The sequence below is a fragment of the Pterocles gutturalis genome, unplaced genomic scaffold (assembly GCF_000699245.1).
Source record: "Pterocles gutturalis isolate BGI_N339 unplaced genomic scaffold, ASM69924v1 scaffold2975, whole genome shotgun sequence".
Lineage (NCBI taxonomy): Eukaryota > Metazoa > Chordata > Aves > Pterocliformes > Pteroclidae > Pterocles > Pterocles gutturalis.
This window is the reverse complement of record NW_010140462.1, coordinates 26,209-45,946: the sequence shown is the minus strand read 5'-3', so window position 1 is coordinate 45,946 and position 19,738 is coordinate 26,209. Positions and strand designations below refer to the sequence as shown.

At 37.5% G+C, this 19,738-nt stretch overlaps 1 protein-coding gene across 1 annotated transcript in view; it reads left to right on the top strand.

Annotated features, from left to right (window-relative positions):
- ISPD (isoprenoid synthase domain containing) overlaps positions 1–19,738 on the top strand; it is a gene marked incomplete at its 3' end in the record, with an annotated part of 53,199 nt that overhangs the window by 9,063 nt on the left and 24,398 nt on the right. The window contains exon 2 of the mRNA XM_010083656.1: positions 8,898–9,047. Coding sequence (XP_010081958.1) covers positions 8,898–9,047 — 150 coding nt within the window. The remainder of the gene's footprint in view (positions 1–8,897; positions 9,048–19,738) is intronic.

The following is a 19,738-nucleotide window of genomic DNA, read 5'->3' as shown; positions in this document are numbered from 1 at the left end:
TGCGGATTGTGCTTTTTTGTTGGTAGAAGAAATAGGTAGAAGGAATCCTGTCCCCTGCACAACACTTCCACACAAATTATGTCTGTGCTACATGGTAGAGTCTGGGTGGGAGTGTGGGTGAAAGTATGATACACTCAAATTTGTATTTCTGCATGACAATGAGAGTACCTGTACCTTTATTGGGTCTGCTGTTCTTTACTGAGTCATCCTGGTTGTCCTGTAATCCTGAGTGTATGCCATAGTCCTTCAGGAAGCCTGTAGCTGAAGGATTGTCTTGGTGGTGGGGAGGGGTGGTCTTTCGGATATTACATTAACAGAAGGAGTTATGGGGGCAGATGGTGACAGGTTTGAGTTGAGGCCATGCAGCCAGACTACTGCCTTGCCTTGCTGTACAGCAAGTAGGTGGGTTCTGGGTGCAGAATGAGGTTATTAATTCAGTGGACTATGTGCCGGCTTGAATCAGTTCAGTTTGGAAGTTTGGCTAGGTTGGGCTTGAACCTGTGTTTAGAAAACTTTGTACATGTAGCCAAATTGTAGTTACCACCTGTTCTTTTGTATAGGAACGGTAACTTGTAGTTTGTATTGTTACTTTGTCTATGCCCCAATCTTTTCCATCCCGATAGAATTGTTTTGCCAGGATTTCTGTGGGTTGGAAGAGGAAATACTCCAAGTCTTCCATCTCTGCAGTGGAATGATAAAACTTCTCATAGATTACAACTTTTGGTTATAGAGAAGATAAAATGTATCCCTAGACAGTAGCTGGATACGAAATACAGAAAAGAAAAAAACAAGAAAAAAGGTTATACTATTTCAATGTGGTACCTTGAACTTGCATTGGAAGAAATTATCTAATTGCTTTATTTTACAAAGATAGTTACGTGACTTTTTTTCGTTAGGTATTCTCCCCTTCATCAGATTTACAATATAAAACATTTTTAAAAGAACATCCTCTTAAATATGTGAAATATTTTAATCTTATAAATGAGTTTTTGAATTTTGCTTTGAAGATTGCTTGATAAATTTGAAATAAGAAATCTTTCAGTAGAGACAGTTCTAACTGAAATGGTAATTACTGAGTGTGGCTTGAAGCGTGTTGATTACTATAGATAAAATTAGCTTGAGTGCAGTTTTCTGAATAGAAATGCATGTTTCTACCTGTTTCATGCATCATAGATGCTGTGTTTATTTCTGGTGTGGGTTTGTTTGTTGTGTGGGTTTTTTTTTTGTTTTTTTTTTTTTTTCTTCATACTGTAGATGGCTGTGAATGCCCTTCATGGCAAGTAGTTCGCTCTGTGTAAAAGAATACTTCCCCTGTGGTAACATGTGGAAACATTTTGATGGAATAAAATGAGAAGAAATTAATCATAGTTATTCTGAGCTTCTTTTGTTGGTTCATAGCCAGACCTAGGTTTAGACTGAAATCCTTAGGAGATGGTAGTGTTTGGTAACATATAAATAATCTTTCACCTAATAAAAAACATTCCTGGACATATTTGTAAACTGTTAGATACCTAGATTGTCTAAATTAACTTCGATTGTTATTGTTATGTAGTTGAACAGTGTCCTAATGCACTCCTTGTCTTTATGGAAACACAAGATAAAATTGTTTGTGTATTTACTAAATTCACCTCTACAAAATTGACTTTAATGGAGTTCCAAGATGGATGTATTTGTCCTACTAAGTGTGAGTAGCCCCACAATCTTCAGTATACAGCTTCAAATAAGTCAGCTGCTTTGAAGTGATGAAAATATATTTCTAATATACTTCTATTTCCAGTGTATATATGCAAGACAAGTTTTTTTTTCTAAGGCAGGGTGACTAAACCATTTGGGAGTCTTGGTTCAGTCATTTTACTTGTCAGAGTTGAAAAAACTCTGATTAAAGGATTAAAGTTAATACATATGAATATTAAGAAAACAAGTAAAAACATGAGAATAGAGACATTCTTTTAAAGATAGCACTTATAAGCTGTACTTGTATGTGTTTAACATCAAGCCTATTCCTAAGTAATTTTAACACATTGCATCTAATGCAGTTGGGATGATTGAAATATAAAATGTACATTTACTTAATACTGCTAGACAGCTGAGAAGATAGCATAGGGAAAACGAATTTCAGGGGAGACAGAGGCTATGAATGGAGAAGTATTGCTGGTGTAATTAAAGTAGAAAAGTCATGTTAGAGGGATGGGAGAGTCTGTTCATTTAGGACTAGACTCTGTACAGTTTTAGGCTGTGATTCCCACTCCCTTGAAGTTCAGAGATGCAAACTGGCTAAATGAATTTTGTGGGTCTGCACTAGTACTTGGGGCCTACTAGGGACAGGGGTGTACTAAAGACATAGCAGACTTTTTTTTATTTTTTCCTAGTATGCCAGCCTGCAGGATCTGTGGTTGTCTCAGCTTGTTACCACACTGTTGTAAAACAAAAGGAATTGTAGTTGTGGTATTTTTTGTAAGGATTTTGTGCTGCTGCAATTCTTTTTTCCCTTCCTAGTCCATATCATTCAACTTGCTGAGCTTTGCAGCTGTTTAGCATTGTTCTGTTTCAACTCTGGCTACCACAAACGGCCAGATCAGTGATGCGGGTGTGTTGGTGTTCATGCCCTTTTGGAGTTTCTGGCTATTTGATAACTCTCTCTTGGTATGTTGTATTCTAGATGTGAAATGTTGGTCTTGGCTGAATAATGCACTGTATGTTGGGGGTATTTTTAACCTGGATAATTTATTGCTTGTGATATAAACTCTTAACACTCCGCTCCCTCCCAGCATGCCCCCCAATCCTTTTGGAAATTTTAATGGGTTCTGTTTTGTTGGCTTTTTTTTTTCCAATAAAATTAGGATTTTCAGTTTTTAGGAATATTCAGTAAAAATAAGCTATACTGCATTTTGTTATCCAGATTGCTATGTTGTTTGTAGGCTTGTGGCCTAAACATTCATACTTCATTGTGTAATAAAAGGTGTCATCACCACTGCTTGGATTTTACTCTCCTTGGACTGACTGTGTTGTGTGATCTTAAAGCACGCCCTCGTTATATGTTCACTGAATACATGCATCTAAACAATTTGTTGCCAGAATAAAAGTGTGATAAAATGAGAATAGTACAGTGTTACTATTGAATGGGAAGGTGGCTTAGTACACCTGAATCTACTGGAAATACTTATGATACCCTATTATACTGACTGTCCTGGGTTAAGCTGAGACAGAGTTAAATTTCTTCATAATAGTGAGCAAGAGGCTGTGCTTTGGATTTGTGCTCAGAAGAAAGCTGATAAAAAGCAATGTTTACGCAGCTGCCAAGGTCTTTCAGCTTCTCTGGCTGTCCTCAGACCGGAGAAGCTGGGAGGGATCACAGCCCCGGTTACTAGCCCAGGATTTGATCTTAGGTTCAGGATTGAGACCCAAAGTGGCCAATAATCTATTCCATAACATACACGTCATGCCCAGTATATAGGTGAGGACCCTCTGGAAGATCGTTCCTTTTGGTTCTGGATCTCTTTGGCTCCGGGTCATCTCACTCCAGGTGGTCGCTCTCCCAAGGCCTTTCCCCCCGGCACCCCAGTCAGCTCTCGGTCTGGGACGCTCGGACTGTTTTTTCTGTTCCGTGAGTGCGGTTTTGGGACTCTCCCTGCTCCGGGATCGTTAGCCGGGAACAGGCTGAGCCTTGGTGATCGTGTGGGGGGGCAGTATCACTGTGTATCACTCATTTGTATATTTGTATATAGTATTATTTTCAATATTATTGGAGTTTAGTTATTAAATTGTTCTTATCTCAACCCATGAGTCCTTTTTTTCCCTTTACCCCTTTAATTCTCTCCGCTATCCTGGGTGGGGGGGGAAATTGGGTGAGTGGGTGTGTGTGGTTTGGCCCCCAGCCAAGGGCTAACCCATCACACTGACCTACATGATGCATCTCTTTCTCTACCTTTTTTTCAGTTACCATTGGATCTTTAAATATTGAATGTATGCTATGCTTTATGCAGTTATGCAAGAACTTAATACAAAAAAGAGAACCTGTTTGTAAATGGTTTTGATTTGGGCTGTGTAAAATGGGTTATAAAAGACACCTGTTGTTTCTAAAAGCATCTAGAGGTTGGTTCAGTTTTCAGCAAATGTCTGGATGAGCTTGCTTCTGAGAGATACCAGTCTGCCACTTCCACTGAAGTTAATGGAATTCTGCCTTCTCAGGACGTTTTAGGGTTGTTTTAAGGAATTGATAGATTAAAAGGATGTTTTTTGTGCCAATAATCTGTCTTCAAAAGAAAACTACCCAGTTAACAATATTGGTTTCAATGTCTGTTATGCTATGAAAGAATTTTTTAAGAGCTTGCCCACAGATACTTTGATACTCTAACTAATATATTTAACAAAATATGCAAGAAGTGTATGCATTTCTTGGACATACCAGGTTCACCAAAACTAGTGCTTGACTGTCTTTGGAGTGGCTTGAAGGCTCTAAAGTGGACATTTAAAGAAATTCAGTTTAACTATCCGTTAACTGTTCACATCACATTCAGGAAGAGTGTCTGATGCTTTCTGTGTATGATTTTGAAAGTATATCTACTTAAGATCTCGGTAAAAATTATTAGAATGTGGAAGATGAATACTCTGGGTAGGGAAGTGTCAGTATACGACCCAGGCACTTGCTTTAGACTCACAGGATTTGTATTTTATGGTAGACTAATTCAAAGTGTAAAAAAGGTCTATAAAACTATAGTGACATTAACAAGTACTTAGAAAATCTGTCCTCATTTAAAATAACTTGTTTTATTAATTTTTAAAAAATTAATGTCTGAACCTCTTGCTTGAGAGCCAGTCCGACTACCTGCACATTCCTGACATAAAGAGCAAGTCAAAGCTTCTCAAATTAGAACAAATTAAATTCAAATACCTGAGACTCAGTATATACTCTCTTTACTAATATGGAAATAGTTCTTTGTTACTGATTTATAACCAGAAAAACAACATGGAAATTCCTTACAAAGAAAAACATATTTGGTGTTGTAACTGAATAGATGTAGACTAGCTGGATGATTGAGTTCTTCACTTACACCCCACAGTCACTGGGGCAAAAGCCCCTTTAGACACACGAGAGCCAATGATACAGTAAGGTACTACTGTGCCCTAATGTTTAAGCTTCTGAACTAAAGTATGTCATCTGTAGCCCTGTCTTAAGTACCTAAATTCCCCGTTCAGTTCATTGCAAGACTGCTCGGAGTGGAATTCAGAAAAGGCTTTGTGCTGAGTAGGGAGGATGTTTGTGCTAACAAGAAGGAAACACCGCAGAGCAAACCATACATCTTAAACCGTGCCGCTCTTTGGATTGTCTATGAGAACAAAATTCATAGCTCAATGCTTCTGTTTTTACATGCCAAATGTTACGTTTACATGATGAATGAAGATACCCATGAGCCAATATTGGAAGCAGAAGCACGTGTGGTGAGGTCTGTGTAAACCAGCTTGGGTTTGGCAACTGTGTCAGCGTATGCCAGCTAGAGAACATCGCCAGAAGTATTGCAGATGCAAGGTTTCCTGTGTTAGGGACTCGGCTCTCTTGTCCCGTATGCAGGGCATACACAAGGCAATATTTTCCTTCGCTTGATCCCAGTTTCACCCATCTGAAAGTGGCCTTAGGAACCTATGTAGTTCTTCCGTCACTGAGGCAGTAAACTCAGCCCTGTGTTGGGCCACATTGTCTGGTTGAGGGAGCCTGTGCATGTGTCCTGAGACAGAGAAAGCTGCTGCAGAAAGGTGGGCCGGTACTGAGTCACAACCGACTAGTTCCTGTATCTTGTCACAGGATTTTAAAGTTTCAACTCAGTGCTACACCTTAGCAAGTATGCTCTGCCTCATGGATTCATGGCTTTTGGACCACAGCTTCATCATATGAAGGTTTTCTGTGCAGTAGAAGCTTCCTGGCTTTAGTAAGTAGTAGAGCTCTGCATTCTCCTTTACAGCATAGAGCAGTTGTAGACTGAGTTGTCCTTTGTTTTGAATAAAAGCTGGGGGGGCGGGGGTGTGTGTGTGTGTGTTTTCATCAAATGACTGCTAGTTATCCTGTCACTGCATATATAGCTAGAATTCCTCTCCCTCACATGATCAGAAGTCAGCCGTAGTTCTTCTTTGTATTAAACTTCATGTTTTCAGTCAGTGTCAGGTATAGTTTGAGTGGACTTGCAGCAGAAGACGTCTTATTGTGCCCAACTTGTGATTTCTCATTGAAACAGAGGGAAGGCGGGTGAGAAACTCTGTCTGCCACACTGGACTCAGTTCTGGGGTAACGTACAGCAAAATTGTAGTTGTTTGAAAAATGCCATTTGTTAAATTTTAGGTGCCATGAAGCTTTCAGTTACTTGAGAAGTTAATTGGTGGTTTTAAAAATTAACATGTTTGGATTTATTAGAAATTAGATCTTCCTGAATCTTCTGTAGGAGCTAGGCCTTAGCAGAGCAGGAGATGTGGTTCAGTATTGTCACAAAGATACAGGCATTCATGAATTTTTATTGTGCAATAAACCAGATGTCAAGAAAACAATGTCTTTCAGAGTTCTTTTAAGATTATAATTTTGAGTATTTCAATTTTATTTAGAATTGCAGTTTGGTTTTTTGTTCCTCAGAGTGCATGTTTCACTTGTGAGATTTAGTTATGCAAGTCACATTGTATTCTCTTAAAATGCTTAAAATGTAACATGGCATGATTGTTAAACTGTAATAAAATATTGGATTGGTCTAAGAAATTATCTTTTTCTTACTGGTTTTCTGGAATGGTAACTGTTTCAGAAGAAAAAATTAGACTTTAATTACAGAAAAGCTGTGGCTAGCAGGCTGCTCTGTCTCTTTTCCCATGTTCTTCTGATTTTATAATTTTTTTCTTTTGTGTGTGTGACCAATTAAAATATGATGGCAGAACAAAATAACCTCATCCAAATATGCAGCAGCTGGGATGTAGAGGTAATAATCCATGCCTTGGAATCATAGGAAATAGAGAGGGGATAAATTACAGATGCTAATCTGTCTGCTTCTGCTTTTGCACAGCTTTTCCTCAAAGTATGTCTCCTCATTTAATATATGGACCTATTACTGAAATTGTAGTGGTATTTAGTCTTGTCAGTTTTTCCTTTGTACAGAGTGAAGCTGATCCTGCCTAGGACAGAGGGATGGACTAGATGACCTCTTGAGGTGCTTTACAGACAGTTCTGTGATTTCATAGTTCTTGCTGATCTTTCCATACCATGTTTTGCATTTGTATGATAGTGTTTTGCACAATGTAGTGTTTTATATAGATATCTCTACCCATGTATTAGAAAGAAAAAGCACTTTTCAGATTTTGAGAAATTGGTTCAGATATTTCCGTCATATGAATCTCAAATCTTTTCTGTCCCTTCTCCCTGCCCTGGTGGCTCATGCATATCAGAACTCTTTGGGAATGAGAAATTGGTTCGCATTTCTGTGCTCATTCTGTAAAAGAATGAACTACGAAGCTGTATTTAGAGCTCATAAAGTGCTCAACATGCTGACTGCATTCCTCTTTGTTTTATTGTTCAGTAGTGTGAAAGGCGGAGGGAAGACAACTGGTTCTTTCTCTGCTGAGAGGAAAAAAAACTTTAGGCTCGCTTTTGGTGTCTCATTTTGCCACTGTGTGCTTATCCTAGGTCAGAAATTTTGTAAGAATGGACAGGACTCATAAGTATGAGGGCAGGATTTGCTAATAGAAGATAATGAAATCAACAATAACAGTGCTCTTATTTTATGTGATGAGACCTATTTTTATTCTGTGTCAAAGTTCACTAGACCTCAGAAGATCATCTTGTGGCTGCGGTGAAAAGTGTCAGAATTCACCACTGGGAGTGGCTTTCTAGATATACTGATATAAGATGTTGGATAATTCCATATGTTTTGGAACAACATCAATTATTCTTTTTTATTATTCTTAAAAATAGATAATAAACAGTATAGTGTAAGGATGCCATTCTCAGTGTTTGGCATAGTTAGGGAGCATGCTTTTTGCCCTGTGATTTCATAAACAGTGTTCTGCCATTGCATCCTTTTCTTCATTATTGTGTGGACAGCTCTTGTCTTGATTGCCTTTAGCTTCATATAAAGTTCACATGAGTATTTGATAAGTGACTGATAAAGTGTGGGTAGCTTTCTGGTATCAAAATGACTAAAACCAGCTAGAAGCGTTCTGTTTCAGATATGCTGTAGATCTTTAATACTATATTGATGAAAAGATCAAAGATATATGTTTAATTGGTTTCAAATCTAAGCAAAACCAAAGCTGAAATATAAGCATTTAACTGTCTCTCCTGGGACACAATGTGTCTGGGTATTGAATACTTTCTGATGTATATACTGTGTTCCCTGTGAGTTCACTGGTAAGTGGTTGCTCAGTATTTCACAGGGTGAATTCAACATGGAGGAACAAGCTAAATTTTCTGAAACGCTTATTGTTGCTTATTTCTGAGCAGTTTAGACAAATTGAAATCTGTGAAAGCAATAGGTATTGTGGATTGTCAAGACCTCTCAGGTGTGTTTTCTGGTTTTTGATATCTGAATAGGCCTAGAAGTGTCCTCACAGAAACCACCTAATATGTATGTAAAAGAAAGTCTGAAAAACAAACATCTCAGATCTGGGCATGTATTTGCAGTAGATGTTTATGAAGGACTTAAGATTTGGGTTTTTTCTGGTAAATTGGCCTCAGTGTATACTTATGCAGTCTTCCATTGCTATATGCATGTTAAAGGTCTCATAAAGACTAAGTAGTATGACTTACAAGATGCGTAAAAGACAAACAGGTAGAAAATGTATTTTAAAGCTCTTACTTTTTTTGACTGCACTTATCTAATATGTATTAATATAAATAACATTTAGGGCTCTCTTTGTGTTTTGTTCCACAGGCAGCAGGAGCAATTCGTCCTCTAGTTTCTACTGTTATTGCCTCTGCTGCAGACGGCTGTTTAGACCACTCATTGGAACGCGCCAGGTACAGAGCGAGTGAAATGCCTCAGGCTTTCTTATTTGATATAATCTATGGAGCATACCAACAGGTAAGACCTTGAGACTTCCTAAGACTTTTTTCCATTTATTTTAGTTAAAAAAGAAGAAAACTTTTTCTCTTCTTTTAAAAAGAGAGATTCAGCATCTATTTCAGATCACATCAAACTGTATGTGCATTACTTCTCTGTAGTCTTGTGATGAAAATGCTTTATCATTCTAATCTATTAAAGTTTTTTGATTATCGAACTGCCAGATACAAGAGGGGGTGAGGGGTCTAAACTATTGGAAAGACAGATTTGCTTTAATTTTTATTGCACGTTAAATAGGTTACTTAAATAAATGGGTTAGTGTGTTTAAAGTTAGGTATGTATTAAGTATATATTGTTGACTGAGAATATCAGAGTTTTGGATGCACAGTGTAATAATGACATATAATAATGTGAGGGATACTATTAACTTCATACATCTAGGTAAGTAAGTGTTTAATTTGTTTTGTGTTGCGTGTGTGTTGTACATATTTGATTAACAGCTGAAAATAATGTTTACACAGTCTCTTGTAATTATAATTTTTTTTTCCTGATATCTTTAACATGATTTTTATTTAAGAAAATAAAAATTGTGGGTAGTGTATTAAACCCTGACTCTTGCCTTTATACCCCTTGAAGACTGCTTTTGTTTGCCTCACCCTGCATTCACAATTTACTGGAAACACTCCAGGCTTTCATCTCAGCATTCTACTTCCTTTTCATTCATCACCTGGAAATTACCTGTCCTCCAGGTATCTTCCAGACTGACTGGAAGCAGAGTATTTCTTAATTTGTCACTTAAAAGGAATTATTTTTTACTCCAGTAATGCTAACAGTTATGCTTTCTGTCAGTCTTTCATTTCTAGAGTAAACAAGCCCAAATTACTGATATCCACCTTCAGAGACTACGTAGTTTAGAAGATACCAACAACAGAACAAAAGCGTGGACAGGCAATGAAGAAGAAACAGTTGCTTAATTGTTCAATAATTGTTTTATTTCAAAATGTTGTCACAAATTCCGTATCACACCCTTTATGCTTCATACTTGAAGCTGTTCTTAGGTGCTGAAGATGAAGGGCTGTCCAAGATGAAGAGCTACTCAAGTGATTGGACCAGCTCCAACTTTTTGCTTCTCATGGGAAGCAGGGGATGTTCTTGGTGTATATGATAACTCACAGCTGATACTTCTAAATGAGACTTCAGCTTGAATGTAGTGGGCATACTCGTGATAAAGGCAGCATATATGTGCATAGAACACATTTCAAGAGACATCAGCTACTGTTGGTTATACAATTGTTTTTCTTGTTGATGTATATCTCTTTTGGCAAACTGCATGTGTATATGTTGTTTCTCAAAAAACCCAAACCTAAACACCTATTTTTTTTCCTACTCTTTTTACTCTTTGTTTGCAGATATGGTAGAGCTGGCAAATACATAAAAAGCTTTTGCCCTAAATGCCTTTGCAGTTTCTGTGCTCCTCTGAATAGTGTTCTCACATATGCATTCCATCAGTCTTCTTTTTTGTATCCTTGCTCTTTCAAGAACAAGCCACCAAAGTTGTTAGCAAGCAACCAAGGATATGGTGCCTTGTCCCCAGTTCCCTTTGCATTGGCTAAATTCTGGTCATTTAAGTGCTTTGTGCCTTGGAGCTCTGTGAAGGATAACATGTCGCTAAACCTCTCAACTCATATTGTTTGCTAATTATTTATGTTTCAATGGTGCCTAGCTATCCAAGTCAAGGATTAAGATCCTATTGTTCTGGGAACTGTACAAACAAATAAAATGATAGGTAATTGTTGTCCTGAAAAACTTAGTCAAGCTACTGTAGGTCAGATTTTTGTAGGAATGGATGCAGCTTGTGATGCTTCCTAGATATTAACATACCCATCATTCGTTCCCACAACAACCTGGTGAAGTAGGTAAGTATCATTGTACAGATGAGCAGTAAAAGATAAAATAATTTTGTTACTCGTGTTGCAAGTCTTTCACAAAGTTGGGAATGGAATTCATTTGGTCTGACTTGGCATGGGTTCATGATCCCACTCCTGTATATTTAATGGAGTTGTGACCTTTATGCAACAACAGTGTGGGAGAAACAGCAGTCAAACATGCATTCCTTAGAAAGAAACTGTCCATTTGAATTAGTGCTTCAAATAACATAGGCTTTTCAGTTATGTTGTGGGTAATGTGGAATACTGCTTTTTAAACTCTGTCTCAATTTAAATGCATCATCTGATGTGAGTAGGTAGATTTAGAGAGTTTACTTCCAGATGTGTTCTTTTTTATCAATGTAAGATATTTGAGTATCTTGACCACTAAGTTGCGACATTCAATTAAGTGTCGGTTCTCTGATCCCTACAGGTTTGCCATTTGTAGCCTTTTTTTGCTTTTCTTGTCTGGTACCAGTCTGGGCAGAGCAGACTAGTGCTCCTTCTCCTTTTATTGCTGTTTTGAATGTATTTAGGACTAGAAAGGAGTAAGCTATTAATACTATTAAAATATGTAAAAGTACCTTCGTATTTTTTTTTGTTGTCCTGGTTTTGTCTGGGACAGAGTTAGCTTCATAGTAGCTGGCAGGAGGCTATGTTTTGGATCTGTGCTGAGAAGGCTGATAACATACTGATGTTTATAGTTGCTGCCAGGACAGTCAAGGACTTTTCAGCTTCTCTGCTGTGCCAGTGTCTGCAGGTGCAGGAGAAGCTGGGATGAAGTGTAGCCCCAATTATTGGTTTAGGAGTCAACCTTAGGTTTAGGATTGAGACCCAGTGGTATATTCCATATCATGCATGTCATGTCCACTGTATAGATGAGGATCTGTCTGGAAGTTCTCTCTCTCTCTGGATCACACATTGCTCTGGGTTGTTTCCTTCTCTCTCAGGATCATCTTGCTCTCTTGGTCAGCTCTCACCTCTTTTCCAGGATTGCAGTTTCGGGAGTCTCCCTACTCGGGGATTGTTAGCTGGGAACAGGCTGAGACTTGGTCATTGGGTGGTGAGCTGTTTCACTGTGTATTACTGATTTGTATATATTACTATTATTATAATTATTATTTTCAACTTTATTATAGTAAAGTATTCTTATCTCAACCCACGAGTCTCTCTTCCCTTTACCCCTATAATTCTGTCCCCTGTCCTCAGATGGGTGGGGAGGGTGAGTGAGAGGCTGTTGTGGTGTTTTGCTGCTAGCCAGGGCCAAACCACAGCATTTATCAAATTAATGGCCAGCTACTTAGAAAACTTTTTTCCATTTCTTGGTAGGTTAAAAAATGATAGTGATGATTTGGTGAAAAATACATGCCTCGTACGTGAAATTTATTGAAGTAGATACAACAAATACCAAAGACTGGTTTACAATATTATCTTAAATAGTATGTATACTACAGTGAATTCTCTTTAAATTTGGTGCCAAAATCCAGCACAGATTTTGAGGATGCTCAGCCACGTTGTTTGCATGCATTTCATTGTGATACTTCTAATTTTTGTGTGCTGGATCTCTATTTAGCTTTCACTCTTGCCTCTTCTCTGTTGCCTAGAACAAACATATTCCAAACAGATCATCTTTCTTCAGATATATGTTGTTTTCTGATTTAACTGTGGTGATGTCAAGGTTTCTGACATCATAACTATTAATTTGTCAGCTTTGCATTAGTGCTGTTGCAACCTTTTAAATATTGTTGCTTAAAAATTGTGTGCACTCTGTCTTTGTAATGACTTTGAGAGCTCATTAAAACAATTATTCTTCATCACTTGCATATTTGATATTTAAGCCCCCTTTAACATGGTTTTTCAAAGGTTAAAACCCAATACTTCTTTAAATGAGATTTTTCTGGCTTTGGGTTTTCCTTATTATAACCACTTTGTCAAAGAAAGAAAAAATATTGGACTGGAAGTGACATCAAATTAGAGCCTGTTCGGTCAGTTACCCAGAAACGGGGTTAAGTATTCCATCCATTACCTCTGAAGTGTGCTATGAAGTAATTTCCGTTGTGTCTCTAATTTTTGCTTGTGTAGTGTGAGAGAAGTAGTTTGTGCGAAAAGGTATGCATTATATTGTTTTCAAAAGGGCTTCTTGTTACCAGTCGTCACATCTCTTTTTGCTAGGTGTATTAACTTGAAATCTTCTGTTCTTTGGGATGGTCCTTCTCTCACAATTTCATGCTGTTTCTTGACCAGATGGGGAAATTACTTCATATTTCTATTCTGCTATTGTAAGGTGTAATGAGTAAGGACTGAGCAGTGTGCCATCCAGTGCTGCGTGGTTACTCCCTTCCCCCCTCCCCCTTGGTGAGATGGGGGAAAGCAAAATAAAAAGGTGGAACCTCGTGAGTTGAGGTAAAGACAGATTTAATAATACAACACGAGAAAAAGAGACGATAACAACCACAATATCAATGGGAATACATAATGGAACCGCCCATCATGTGAAGCCTGATGGAGCCCAAAAACACCTGACCCCCTCTCTCCTGGCTAGCTGCCCCCTATATCCCAGATATGGTGAAGTCAAGGACCTTGTAAGAAGGAAGAGCTACAAATGGCTGAAGAAAAGGTTGGACATGTTAGAAAGCTATTCTGCAGGAATCCTTTACATATGGATGGCATGGCAAAGTCTGATCGCTAAAGACAGTCATAGGTTTGTAACAATCTTAATTTAAAAAAATAAATTTTGATACACAATTTCTTTTCTGATATTCTGTTATACATATTCTTTTTACAGGGACCCTCAAGATCTTCTATACCTGGGAAAATATACCACAAAAGCTACTTCATTTTTTTGGGGTGTTTGTAGTGCAAACATAGTTAGTTTAATCATTTGTTGCTAGCACACCTTTTGTAGATGATATAAGTTTATATTTAGCTAAGCATAACAATGAAGCTGAAATTAAGAAAGATTAAAAAATAGGAACAGGAAGCAGGAATATTCACTGAAGAAGGATGAGCTTCGTCAAGTTTAGAGATGCTTCTCTGATGCATGTCTATAATGTCCTTACAGATAGCTGCACAGAGCAGACTGACTTTAGGGATTCTGTCTAATCTGTGTAGAAACTATGTAGAGATTAGTACTTTTTGGCACTACACTGAATTAGTACATCTGTTCATAGTCAACAGTAAGCACTTCTTGGATAATAAACAATCATATTTTCTTATGGGAGGTTGCAGCATCTGCCTGCATAGGAGAGAACTGCTATATATAAGCGTGGTAATGACAAGATACAAAATTGTAGTGTGTCAGGGAGAATCATGCAAATACTTTGAAGCTGAGTTCTGGGAGGCAGATGTTCTTCCACTCTGCAAGAAAATCATTGCAAGATGTCTGCTGATAGGGTTGAGATGGGGAGAAGAGATATTCTGCAGGCTGTCCAACCTGGTCCTCAGTAAAAGAAAAGGAAATCCCAAAATTGTTCTTGTCTAACAAACCCCTGAGAATGTCCAAGGAAGGTTTTGCCAGAGTAAGAAAGGAAGTTGGCTATTGTTAGGCCCATTGTAGAAGAATTTGCTTAAAGTATTGTCTTTTCTGTATGTAAATAATGGGGAGTTTATTCCATGTGGATTTTGTAAAGTTCTAAAGTGCTTTTTGAAAGGGCACAACATTACTGGGATTCTTCTTCAGACATGTGTGAAGCATCCTCTGTAGTGGGGAAGTGGAGTCAGCTGTGGCAGTTTAGTAATATTTTGGCATAGGTCAGGCAAGTCCTTCCAGGCAAAATGTCTAGACTGATTTGGGGATTTTCCTGTGTGTTCATTATTTGTTAAAGAAATCAGTGTCTGTCAAATTAACATTGCCAGGAGCAACAAGCGATTAAATGAACAGTAGCGGACAAATTGTTGACTAAAACCTTGGCAACTTTTGGAGCAAGGGTCTGATTCAGAAAGAGGCCTGAAGGGTCACAAAGTAAGTGAGGCAGAACTTGGGCGTTTAAGACTTAACACTGAAATCCTGAAAAGAACCACTTCTCACCTACCTCCTAAGACTAAAGATACCTGGATCTTCAAGGCACCACAACTTTTTTTAACATTCACCAAATGTGAAACTCTGTGTATGCCAAGGCACCTAAGTTGTAGCAAGGCTGAACAGCTTAATATCTACCTTACATAAACATTCACTTGGAGAAAAACATTTTTTTTGCCTGATGCTCTTCAGTCATGAATTGGTGATATGAATCAGAGCTATTTGTTTTTGCAGTGTAAAAATGCTATAAAAGAGATCACCATTGTTTTTAACATGACAAAAAGTAAGATATATAGATTTTGTCATAAGCTGTAATGGATTGTTTCTTGGCCTTCATCTTTTAAAAAAAGTGTCAGACATCTTTTATTAAGTGTATTATGCTATAAGGATGATCAGTTTACCTCATTCTTCTTCAAATGTATTATGTGGTTTCTATATGCTTTGTGTGTATATACAGAGAGCCACTTTTCCACCATTCTCAGCTTTGGTCATGCACTTTGGTTTTTTATTTTGCAGTTATATGTTCAGGTCTTCTAAGTATATGCCATGTATCATTGTTGTGTTTTCTCTGAATTCTGAGTTCCAGTTTATGTCTACAGGTTTTCTTTCTTCTCATCTACTGTATTCTGAAATACTGAATCAAGCAGTGATTTGTGAATTAGACAAGAGATAGCTAAAATAATAGTAATCTACTGCTTGTATGGTTTGTATGAGGACAGTGCTACAAGCCAATGCCCTTCTTTGTATGGAGTCCTAAAGGCAGCATACTTCCCTTTGCCCATGAAATGTAAGAGATAATTACTGTTTTAGTGTAACTGCCTACTTGGTTGGTCCAAGTCAACCTACTTGGCTGAATAATAAAGTACCATGGATTATGTGAGTTTGTTGAAATTCCTACTCCACTTCCTTTGATGGTATAATAATATAGATTTTAATTATCTGTATAATAGTATCAAGATGGAGAATAGCTGAGTTTTTCAATGTGCAACCTAAGCATATGAAATAACCTAACAAAGGAAGCCTTTCTGCTGTTTTTCCCATGGTTCATTAGGACTTAGATCGAATTGTTTGACAAGGAAATCTGTATAGCTCCTAAATGTTGAAAGAAAATCTAGTATCTCATTTATCCTTACATGAGAAGTTTTTACTTTATTAACAGCACCCTTTCATTGTTGTGGTCCGTTTGGATTTTATCTCTGGTTTTAGTTACATTTAAAAAAATTATTTCTTTGGAACTTCAGTAGAACCTGAGTTCTGTTCCATTTCATTCCTGTCAAAAACTGGTAATTTTTTGGTTTTGATGCAAAATTGCAATGGAGCTAATTTTTTAATAATGCAGTTCTGCAGAGTGCATTTTGATTTGCTGTTCTCAATTCATCTTCAGGCTGATGCACACAGTCTGTCACTTAAATAGGGGGTTGTCAACCTCACCTAAATGAGCATCCTGATTTGTACCGTCCTCAGGTTGAGTTCTGAGATGTTTTCTAAAGAGATTTTGCAGTTACTTCATCTGGTATCTTTTTACCCTATCAGCTTTGTCCTGAGATTTAGAGGAGTAAATATTTTTTCCCCTTCCCTATCCTTAAAACCTACCCAATTCTACAGAATTCTTTTCAGAATGAATATACTAAATGAATGTTGTCAGTAATGCTTTCATTTATTCAAACCCTTAAGCTAGATTGGTGGTCTATTGAGAAAACTATGCTAGTTTAGATAGCTCTGTACTTGATTAGTTCTTTGGCGCAATGGTAGAGCCAGGATATTGTATGAATCCCCACCTTGCCCTAATTAATTTCTGCCACAAGAATGTTTGGAGAAGTTCTAATGCCTTGCATAAGAAGAAAGACGTTTTTTTGCTAATAGGATAATTACTTCCATTTTATGACACTCCTCATCCTGTAGGATCTCAAAGCACTTAGTGAATTCACATATTAGATGTTGGAACTGTTTGGTGCAGGAGTGCGAAGCTGCCACACCCTGAGTGAAGTCTGACATCTCGGTAGCAGTGAAAAGACAGTTTGTCATCAAATATAATCTGGAGGTTGTATGTTAGGGAGACGTACTGCAGTTATTCAAGTTGAAAATTAGACTGGATTATGAATGTATTGTTATAAGTGTGACTGGATTTACCCTGATAAGTGTACTGTATCCACAAGAATCACCCATTTGGCACAGACTCAAAAAATGCTGAATACTGAGTCAGAATCGTGGTATCCAGCAGATGGGAGACCACCCATCTAAATTGGCATCTGCTGCTTGTTTTGAGAGAGCTAAGAAGAATACAAGGTAGTGATGCTAGAGCTTTTCATCTCAGCTACTGACAGTTTAATGTATCAGAAGGCAAGGAAAAGGACCATTTATGATCTTGCATAATTTCAAGAGTTGATTCTCTTTAGTAAGTTGTTCCAAGAGTGAATAATCTTATCTACTGAAAAACAAGCCAAAACAACAAAAAAAAACCACCACCAAAAAACCCAAACCATACACTTTAACTTGGCCTGAAGTTGGCTCACCTCTGCTTCTAAGCTTCATCAAATTATCTTTTGGTTGCTTAATTTTAGACCTCGATATATTGAGAAATCTGGGAGACTGTAAACAATAACTTTTTTACATTTTCTTAGAATAATCTAAATAATCTGTAGCTTTCTACATTGCCACAAGTTTTTTTGTCTTGTCCATGTAACTCTTTTCCATGTGTTTTTCAATTTACCAGATAATTTTTTAAAGTATAAACAATGATTACTAACACAGTATTTTGGCTACTACTGTTGTTATATAGAATATTAACATTTTCTTATCTCTTCTTGATGTTGTGACTAAAATATGACTTTAAAAAGATGAAATTGCATATGAGGTCTGAAATTCCATGTTCATCTGTGTGCTTAAAATGATTTCTGTGTCCTTTTCTCATATCAGAAAAGTCATTAGTGTTTCGTGGTTACTCAGGGCCTGTTTTCTGAGGTCAATCTGATTAATAACTAGCTCTTAGTTGCATCAGGTATTTAATCTTCATATCAGTACCATTGTTTGTGCTCACCTAGTTTGTATTCTCATATTCATTATGCTAGTTTGCGTGGACTTTTGTTGGATTGATGTTAGGAATATATCTACTGGTGTGGCACCATTCATTTTTGGTGATCTGTTGTTTCAGGATTGCACATGTAACCTGGGGCTTTACCAGTGGTGATATTCATGCCACGTGCCAGTCATATGGACACAATGCATGCCTAGAGTCCTGGCTGCTAGGACAACTTGTGTCCACACTGCAAATGATGTATTTTAGTGGGTGCCTTTGCATATGACTTTAACCTTGATCCCACCAGAAGGGAGATGACTTAAAGCTCTCCAGCAGCACAGTCAAGTGCATTTTGTATGATTCTGAGTGGGGATGCAGGCAAGACTTGAACCAAAACGAACCTCTCCTGGACACTAAATTAGTAATGTAGACACAAACCTTGACATTTCTTGTTTGTCCCTACTGGTACCCTTCTTTCCTCAGCAAAGCACCTCCAGTTATTCTTGACTGATTTTTTGTTCCTTAGAAAAGCTGCACTTTTCCCCCTCTCTCTACATCTTGGTCATGGTTTGTCTAGAAGAACATTGCAGACCTTATTCTCCAGGAGGACTGAATTATGGATTACCCTGGGTATGTAGGCATTAGGGCTCTCCATCTGATTTTAAACAGAACTAGGGTTTTTAAAAATGATAGAATTAGGGTTTTTATGATTTCAGTTTAAAGTCAAGTATATGTACTTCTTTTACAGGATGACTGGTTTATTTGGACCTTTCCTTTTGCAGAGTCAGAAGCAGTAGCAGCCAGAATAAAATTCAGATTTAGAGCAGTCTTTAATGGTAGCAACACTGCCATAATAATCCTGCAGGGTATCTGCAAGCATCTTATGGCATGGATTTGAGAACAGAAAGGATAGTTCTTATGCTTTCTCAAAATAATTTTAAAACTTGATCTTTCTTCTATCCAGAGTCACAATTAAAGCTGCTGGGGCTATCATAGCTTTGTGCTAGCATCTAGTCTTGTGATTATACTTCAACTTCTGTATCCTTTTGAGGTCAGAACTAGAAAGTAACGGTCAATAAAATGTATCTCTTTTCTAATTGTCTACTTACCTTATTGCAATGTTTTTGTTGTGATTCCTTGATGAATCTAGATCAAAGTGACATTTTTTCTTAGCAGTTTTGATAGAATGGGGCTGAAAAAAACATTTTCTCAATCTAGCTTGTTAGTTCTATGTCCTCTTTTTGTCACAGAATCGTGTGGTTTGTTGCTTAGAAGAAAGTTCAGGGAACCTGTCCAAGCTGGACAGAAATATCTGCATGAAAATTTTGTTCCTAGATCATACACAATGATTTTGTTTAGCTTATGCTCAGAAGTGCAACCTTCATCTGATATAAATATTTGTTATCTCCATCCATATACATTTCTGAATCCCACTGAGTTTCTGCTTTTACATATTGTGACAGTGAGCTTTTCGAGCAAATTTGTGTTTAAAGAAAAAAAGGGTGGCTTTATCCCTAACCTTGGGTAGTAGCTATTCCTTTAAACAGTGATAGGGAAAGCAAATTTCATGTTGTCTACGCTGTGTGTTCATGCTGCGCATTCTTGCCTATGGAACTACTGCGTGTGTTGCCTAGCAGTAAATTGTGTACGGTGAACAGTAATTCTAAGAATCAAAGTAGAGATTATAAACTGCTTTCAGAGAAGACTAGTAGGAGGAAAATACATAGCTGACTTGACTTGGGAGCTTATTTGT